Genomic DNA, 9099 nt, shown 5'->3' on the forward strand with positions numbered 1-9099 from the left:
ATGGAAAGGGCAATTTTGATATTGATTATAATGACTTATAAACATGTTTTCTTTGTTATTATGTATATTTATAGGCACTGCACAATTTTAAAACGGTGTCTGTGAAGATTCAATTGACGGTTTTGAGTGCTCGACCACAAGATCCCAAGAAAATTGTATTTGCAATGGCCTGCTGGTTTGTAGTTGTGTACGCTATACACCATATTGGCTGTATAAGTTTCTCAGTAAATCGACAACAACCCCTTAAGTATTGAGACTGCACTAATGCAGATGTTTGAGATCACTATTTTCATGACATTCAAAGGTCATTTTCAAAGTTTATTTTTATTTTTTATTATTTAATTTATTGCATGGCTGTTTCGTTAGAACCTCTATCCCCACTCATTCCTTATCTGATCACGAATTAGATTTACTGAAAATATATGTAAATTAATTTGAATCATGCTAAATTTCGACAGATTATTTCCCAAATTGACAGAAATTAGGCCCGTGCATTAGCCTGATATTGTTTATTTTAACATTCTGCTAAAATATCTCGCCATGAAACGACTTAGCTTTTTTACTTTTTTATTTTTATTAAATAATAAATGTTTTTAATCCTGACAAAATACAATATTCATTAAAACGTTTCAAATGTATGATTTCTCTTGTAGCCTTGTAGCCGACATGGTAGAACTTTGGTTTCATTAATCTTTTTCATATGAGAGAAACTTTGGAGCTGTGCATATTGGTCTGACAGGTCTGAAAGAACGTAGGTTATGCACACTGTCAATGTCGGTTAGTATTTGGGTGGTCCACCAGTTAGGTGCGTTGTGTAACTTGAATGAAAAAAAACGTTTTATTTCACCAAATTTTTACATTCTGTCATGAAGAGCTGTTATTATGTTCAACATAATAAAAAACGTTTTTTCCCATCTCAAGAGGCTAAATAAAAAAATGACTATAGTAAGTGCCTATTTAGTGACAAATAAGGTAACTGTTGACAATAACAGGGTTGACAACTTAATCTTAAACCATCCATAAATCCCCTTGTTACAGGGGGAATATAAACTTGTTGTGTGCACCAGGGAGGGGCAAGCTTTCACCCCCAAAATTACATTGTTAAAACATTTCTAGCCTGTCTATCTATGGGTAACAGGGTTGACTTGCTATGCTCGACCCTCTAATTTTTCGACCACAAATCACCAAAATATTGCCAAAAAGATTAGAACCAGCTCACCTGCTATAACACTATGATTTGACTACTAGATGTTCAATGTTTCTTAAAAAAAAAAAAAAAAAATTTTTAAGGAATAGTTTCACCATAAAAAAACAAGAGTTCAATTTGTGTAACAGGGTTGACCTTAAAATGAGGCTTGTTTTTATGATTCACTAATCACATTAAATAAATAATCATCTTCAGAAGTAACAAAATAACTAGGGTTTACAATGATGGTGAAAACTTGGAGAAATTATGGGGTTAAGGGGGTTAAAATCTTCCTAGAAGTCTGAGGATGCTTAGATAGACATGTCAAAATGCTGAACTTTGGCACTTTAGCAAGTTTATTCATATTAAAATCGTATTTATTGAATATTTAATGTGGTCTATATTAAAGGGCACTTTATATAATATAACAGGTTTTTAAAATGCAATATGTGTGTACAACTTGTAGTTTAAATATCTTAGGGATGCAAGAGGAACTCATTTCATTGAACAACCCATTGCCCTTATGATTAATAATAATAATGCAAATCATATATGCATTTTATATAACGCATTTCATTATACAGATTAAAAAAACAAAAGCAGGCGGGCTACATGTAGTTCTTGGGCTGGACAATGGTCTTCAACAGAGGCTGGCTCGTCCAGGTCATATCCAACTCCGGTGCGCTGCATATAGGCCCAGCCTACTACCACAGAGTTTCTAAACCAAGAGGCGCAACATCGCAAGACTTCCGGGAACGCCTGCGAAACAGACCAAACAGACCAGGCCGGGTTTTAATTCTTTTTTTTTTTAAGTCAATGACAGAAGTTAAGCATTATTCCTTAGTTGTTAATTTTCTCAAAGTCTAAAGGATCAAGCTAGATTCGAGACAGTGTCTTAAGTAGTTGAACAAGTTACTACTCCAACCTCGTGAAAGTGACAAACTGAAACGTTTACATTTTCGTCAAAAACAACTTTATATCAAGTGCCTTTGATTTGACGGCCCGCACACGCGCATTTCAGGGCGCCAGACGACCGTTAGACCCGGTGACTTGTTCTACACATGAGCATTGCTAGCCAAAGTCGCTATGACATCGCCTACACGTTTTTCGATTGGAGAAGCAGTTTTAGCCTGTCTTCATAACGTACTGTCTATGCTACAACCATCTCCTGAAAGCTAGTCTAGTCTTCACTCTCCCCCCTCAGCACTCTCATTTGTCACGCTGTTCTCAGCTCCTCCGATGCCCTAAAGCAGGCTTGAGTAGAGGGAATCAAACCTAGTCATTCATGTCAGACTTTTGAAGATACAAAATATATCTAAACAATTACCATTTTACATTACTTTATTTTCCTTAGCATAAAGCTTAATTTCGGAATAAAAGTACTTACAATCAACCGTAGCTAGGCCTATAGCCTAATGTTTGATGTAGTTAATGGCATAGCATTTTTTGGTCACCATATAGACTAAGCATATATATTTTTTAAATTATATATATATTAGTGCGTATATATAAAGCATATAGGCCTATTGGTTCAATGGAGTTGCACCACATGATATCCCCATGGTGGCTACATTGTTGCAAACTTGTTGCAAACTGTTGTGTAGATTCTCTCTCCCTTCAACGTTTCAGTGTAGGCTAACCATTTGAAGCTTCAAAGTAACAATGTTGTTATTCTATAATTTGCTTTTTTTATGTGCGTGAAGGTGCGAGCCATCAACCACTAAATGTCATCAACCACTAAATTGATTATTTCACCATAGAAAAAAATCATACTGATTCTCTCTTACTTGGGCAATATATGTTTGCGGGAGTGAGACAATGGAAAGCAGAAGCAGAAGGGGCACACTTTTCACGTCGTTTTCTCTCGGTCGGCATGCTATACTTCAAAGTGCAAGGACTGTCCGATGCGCGTCCACGTTCAACCGAGAACCCTCCGCCTGGGACCTCATTCATAAATTAAGATATGGTGGGTTTAGCCTATATATAGTTTACAATTCCACGTTCATATTAGTAAATTTAGCCTGATTTGAACCAATGACAGCTAGCTACCATGTGGTTGGATCAGTTTTCTCAAAAGCGTAACATGGGTAACTTTTTGCTTGCCACCTCTGGTTCCTGGATACACAGCACCAGCAGAGGAACGGCCCCGCATCCACTACCGCCCGAGACAGGTCTACATACAGAAAGGGGAGGGGTGTTACTGTGTGTGTGTGCGTGTGTGTATGCGCGTGTACTATATCCTTACGTGCATTGTGGCGTGCAATGTATCCCAGAGCCCAAGCAGCAGCCTCCTATCCAACCAACAAAGTCAATGCCGCTACCAAGCCAATTCACCAAATTTACCTGAGAATTAGATTTGCAGTTATGTCACTGCGATTGATTAGTCAACATGCAATAATAGGCTACCTGAAAATAATTAATCTCGGTGATTGACAACATACAGGTCCTGTATACTGTCAATCACTGAGATTAATTATTTGCATTGCTAGCTTCATAAAAAACTGTTTATCTGATGGATTTCAGACATCTCTTTGGTTAAAAAAAATAATCTCTCTCACTCAATTCAATTTCAATTTAAGGGCTTTATTGGAATGGAAAACATATGTTTGCATTGCCAAAGCAAATGCAATAGATTATAAACAAAAGTGAAATAAACAATAAAAAATGAACAGTAAACATTGAACTCAAAAAAGTTCCAAAATAGTAAAAACATTTCAAATGTCTATATACAATTTGTAATGATGTAATAATAATGATGTTGTAATGATGTGCCAAGAGTGTGCAAAGCTGTCATCAAGGCAAAGGGTGGCTACTTTGAAGAATCTCAAATATATTTTGATTTGCTTAACAATTATCTGGTTACTACATGATTCCATATGTTATTTCATAGTTTTGATGTCTTCATTATTTTTCCTCAAAGTAGAAAATAGTACAAATAAAGAAAAACCCTTGAATGAATAAGTGTGCCCAAACTTTTGACTGGTACTGTACATATACACTACATGACCAAAAGTATGTGGACACCTGCTTGTGGAACATCTCATTCCAAAATCATGGGCATTAATATGGAGTTGGTCCCCCCTTTGCTGCTATAACAGCCTCCACTCTTCTGTGAAGGCTTTAAACTAGATTTTGGAACGTTGCTACAGGGACTTGCTTCCATTCAGCCATAAGAGCATTAGTGATGTTGGGAACTGATGTTGGGTGATTAGGCCTGGTTCGCAGTCTGCGTTCCAATTCATCCCAAAGATGTTCGATGGAGTTGAGATCGGGGCTTTGTGCAGGCCAGTCAAGTTCTTCCACACCGATCTCGACAAACCATTTCTGTATGGACCTTGCTTTGGGCACGGGGATATTGTCATGCTGTAACAGGAAAGGTCCTTCCCCAAACTGTTGCCACAAAGTTGGAAGCATAGAATCATCTAGAATGTCATTGTATGCTGTAACATTAAATATTTCCCTTCACTGGAACATAATTGTACACTCACAAATTTGACCAAAAACGAGGGCTGAAGGGCTTACTTTGTCAACTTCCCTTGCTTGGCTAATCATTTCGACCCACGACAAAGATGGCCGCGGGGATTCCCCCAAGGGCATAAGGTAAGTGGAGGAGGGTGTCTTTTAATGAGTTTGAAAAGCAGCCATTAGAGTATGCATATTCATGTCTAGACTTGTAGCATAGCATCTCTCTCTCTCTCCATTGAATACAGGCGGTTGACGTCAACAAATATAATAGAATATTCAAAACAAGATTTACAATAATGAGATGTATTCACTCATCCAAAGAAAGGAAAGGCGGGAGCTAGACAGCCCTCCGTGACGCTTTGTGGACAACGACTCCCATTGTGAGGGCTAAGAGACGTGTACCTCGTTACAGCTCAGTGACGCAACCAGCTTTTGCTTCCGGTTTGTTGCTACGGCAACAGTAACATGCGAACCCAAACTTGAGGCTGCGGGAGTTAGATGCTGCACTGCACTGTTTACTGCTGCTTTTCATGGAAAACTCACATATTTATTAGACATTTATTAGAAAAGTGGAGTTCTTTAAAAAAAAAAATATCTAATTGTAATCATGAGTCAACGACAGGTTTTACAAGGTAAGATCATTCGAAGTTGCATGTTTTCACGACTGTTTTCAAGACTGTTTTGATTGAACTCCAAGCAGTGCCAGGCAAAACTTGAAGAACATGATGACTCAGTTGTTGACATATTAATGGATCTATTTTTTAGTGTTTGAGCAGTATCAGAAATCAAGGACACAGTTTGTGCAGACTATTGCTGAGCTTGCCACAAGACCACAAAACATTGAAACTTTACAAAATGCTGGTAAGTTGGGACTTGGGTCGCCTACAGTACCCATTTCTCTCTAAACCAATATCCTCTTTCAGGTGACTTTCATTGATGTGCTTCTGATCACATTTCTATAGCTAAAGTTATCTGTTATAACAAGACACAAGTCCTTCCCTACTGTACCTGTCCCTCTAGGTGTGATGTCCCTGCTGAGGCCTTTACTGCTAGACGTGGTTCCTACCATCCAGCAGACAACTGCTCTGGCTCTAGGACGACTGGCCAACTACAATGACGACCTGGCAGAGGCTGTCGTCAAGGGAGACATCCTCCCACAGCTCGTCTACTCCCTGACCGAGCAGAACGTATGTCTCTGTCTGTGTATGTGTGTATGTGTTTGTGTACACCTACATACCCTCCCTCATTCACCATGCTGAATGTTGTCCCTGACACTGAGAGTGTGTTGGCATTCTCCCCTGGGAAGGGGGCGACTGCAGAGCCTAAAGTACCTTTCACGCCACAGCAGGGCCTCGCTCTCTATCTGGTATCTACCTTCTCACAGGGATCTGGGTGCTTGGCCACTGCTCTGGATGTATACTCTTGCTAAAGAGCATCTGCTAAATGTGCATTAAATATTTTATTCTCCCATCGGTGTGTTTGTGTGCGTGTGTGTGTGTGTAGAGGTTCTATAAGAAGGCAGCAGCGTTTGTCCTGCGTGCGGTGGCCAAGCACAGCCCTGCTCTGGCCCAGGCCGTGGTGGACTGTGGAGCGCTGGACGCTCTGGTCATCTCTCTGGAAGAGTTTGACCCTGGGGTCAAGGAGGCTGCTGCTTGGGCTCTGGGATACATTGCACGCCACAATGCACGTAAGGATATAGTACACACGCATACACACACACGCACACACACACAGTAACACCCCTCCCCTTTCTGTATGTAGACCTGTCTCAGGCGGTAGTGGATGCGGGGGCCGTTCCTCTGCTGGTGCTGTGTATCCAGGAACCAGAGGTTGCCCTGAAACGCATCGCTGCCTCGGCCCTTAGCGACATCGCCAAGCACTCCCCTGAGCTAGCTCAGACTGTGGTCGACACCGGCGCCATCGCACACCTGGCCCAGATGATCCTCAACCCTGATGCCAAACTGAAGGTGAGCGGGCAGGTTTGCAGATTAAATGTATGTCATGTGGAAAGACATAAACAAGATTAGGTTAGATATTACAGTCGTCTCTAAAACCCTGCATCCCACTCTCTTTCTTTTTTCCCTCTCCTCTTCTTCAATTCCTCTCCCTCCCCATGTCCCCCCCTCCATTCAGAGGCAGGTGTTCTCTGCCCTGAGTCAGATCAGTAAGCACTCGGTGGACCTGGCTGAGATGGTGGTGGAGGCAGAGATCTTCCCTGCTGTCCTGGCCTGCCTCCGAGACCCAGATGAGTACGTCAGGAAGAATGTTACCACACTGATGAGAGAGATCACCAAACACACACCTGAGGTACACACACACACCAAACATCAGGTACACAGATGATACACACACCACACTTCAAAGCACACATTCATCTACACCAAACACCACACACTAGAGGTACCAAAACATATTCTCACCTGTATCCCTACCCTCGCCTGAATGTGTGTGTGTGTATAGCTGTCTCTGATGATCGTGAATGCGGGTGGTGTGGCGGCGGTGATTGACTACCTGGGTGATAGCCGTGGTAACGTGCGGTTACCTGGGATCATGATGCTTGGATATGTGGCCGCTCACTCTGAAAACCTTGCCATGGCCGTCATCGTGTCTAAGGTGTGTGTGTGCACTGTGCATGTCTCCAAGGTGTGTGTGTGCACTGTGCATGTTTCTAAGGTGTGTGTGCACTGTGCATGTCTCCAAGGTGTGTGTGTTTGTGTGTGCACTGTCTACGAGGTGTTTTCTCTTGCTCCCTGCCTCTCCTTCATAACCTCTCTCTTCCCTCCCCTTCCTAACCGCTCTCCTCCTCCCTCCTTCCCTCTCCTTCATAACCTCTCAACGACTCCTGTCCTCCCTGGTTGTTGTTGCTCCTCCGGCCCAGTAGGGGGTGCCCCAGCTGGCCATCTGTCTGTCTGAGGAGCCAGAGGAGCACATCAAGGCGGCCACAGCGTGGGCGTTTGGCCAGATCGGCCGCCACACCCCGGAACATGCTAGGGCCGTGTCCACAGCTAACGTCCTGCCCAAGCTGCTGGCCCTCTACATGGACACGGACAGCTCAGAGGACCTGCAGGTCAAGGTAAGGTGTCATAGGTCAATGTTGTCACAGGTTACACAAAACCTGTGTAGTAGGCAGGGATGCTACTGAAGATCTTACTGAACAATTCTGAGGGTCATAAGAGCTGCAGAAAGTAAGACCATAACATATTCTCTATTATCCTGAATCCTGACATCTCCCCTCCCCCCTTCTGTCCCCCAGGCTAAGAAGGCTCTGAAGAGCATCCTACAGAAGTGCACCTATCTGCCTGCTCTGGAGCCCCTGCTCTACGAAGCTCCCAGCAACATCCTGAAACATGTTGTCTGCCAGTTCAGCAAGGTGGGGGCGCATTTCTCAACACTTATTTACATAGGCCTGTTCAGACTACTAGGTATCACAGAAAATATTCTGCAAGGGCCCTACACAGCCTAATACTCTTTTCAACTTGGAAATCAGAATGTTTTAATACATATAAGTTGAGGACATTTTTTAAAACATGTTTGAGAAACATCATTTTCATCAGTAGTTTATAAGTGCAAGACTTGATTTAATCTCTGTCTGGGAAACCAGCCATGAAAGTTTGGTTCAGACAGCCCAGGGTTTCATAATCCAGTGCATTGTATTCCTTGTATCCTCCCCTCTCACCTTCTCTCCCCCTCTCCAGGTGCTGCCCCATGACAGCAAGGCTCGTCGTCTGTTTGTAACCAGCGGAGGCCTGAAGAAGGTTCAGGAAATTAAGGCTGATCCTGGATCTGCCCTGCAGGAGTACATCAACTCTATCAACAACTGTTACCCTGAGGAGATAGTCAGGTACACACACACACACACACACACACACACACACACACACACACACACACACAATCTCACACAAAAACATCATATTCATCTAGCATGTTTCTACTACCAGGCATTTCCTCAGCCCCAAGTGAACCCTAAATGTGTTCTCTGTTCTCTTGCTGTAGGTACTACTCCCCTGGCTACTCAGAGACTCTGCTGGCGCGGGTAGAGAAGTACCAGCCTGTTTGAGGGTCTTAGCCCAGCTTACTGGGGGTTACGGGCTCACATACCTCTATTACTGACGATTTCACCCCCGACCATGAATATGAGGACAGCAGACCTATATAAAACAATCTCTTATTATTGCAGTGATTATGTTGTCTGTCTTTGTCTCAATGGCCAGTACATTATCACATGGACTGTATATGCATTGTCATAGCTGTGTAGGTCTGTGTTAGCATTTGTTAAGAGGAATTGCATCATTAACCTGCTCAACAGTGTACTCTGTATGCCTAAACAAGTCACTTATTAGTATTGAACCATTGTATATGCAGCTAATATTCATAGGTTTATTTTATATTTAAAGGATATATGATTATTTCCACTGGAAATGTAATGTTGTGTGCATTATTGCTTT

At 42.3% G+C, this 9099-nt stretch overlaps 1 protein-coding gene across 1 annotated transcript; it reads left to right on the top strand.

Annotated features, from left to right (window-relative positions):
• The first annotated feature begins 5084 nt into the window (after positions 1 to 5084).
• On the top strand, positions 5085 to 8834 carry spag6 (sperm associated antigen 6). The gene is made up of 11 exons (XM_090189629.1): positions 5085 to 5283; positions 5417 to 5512; positions 5672 to 5838; positions 6155 to 6338; positions 6413 to 6618; positions 6785 to 6958; positions 7112 to 7264; positions 7533 to 7724; positions 7905 to 8021; positions 8347 to 8492; positions 8648 to 8834. The coding sequence occupies exons 1-11, from the start codon at positions 5259 to 5261 to the stop codon at positions 8709 to 8711; spliced, it is 1524 nt and encodes a 507-aa protein (XP_090045755.1). The 5' UTR covers positions 5085 to 5258; the 3' UTR covers positions 8712 to 8834.
• Positions 8835 to 9099: the final 265 nt, after the last annotated feature.

This window comes from Oncorhynchus mykiss, chromosome 11 (assembly GCF_057628025.1).
Source record: "Oncorhynchus mykiss isolate SJ-2025 chromosome 11, ASM5762802v1, whole genome shotgun sequence".
Classification (NCBI taxonomy): Eukaryota; Metazoa; Chordata; class Actinopteri; order Salmoniformes; family Salmonidae; genus Oncorhynchus; species Oncorhynchus mykiss.

What these genes read in the sequence shown, in the direction of transcription:
- spag6 (XM_090189629.1), top strand. Translation starts at nt 5,259, where the DNA reads ATGAGTCAACGACAGGTTTTACAAG. An exon ending in TCAACGACAGGTTTTACAAG is followed by an intron (nt 5,284 to 5,416) that starts GTAAGATCATTC and finishes TCTATTTTTTAG; the next exon opens with TGTTTGAGCAGTATCAGAAA. An exon ending in TGGCCGTCATCGTGTCTAAG is followed by an intron (nt 7,265 to 7,532) that starts GTGTGTGTGTGC and finishes CCGGCCCAGTAG; the next exon opens with GGGGTGCCCCAGCTGGCCAT.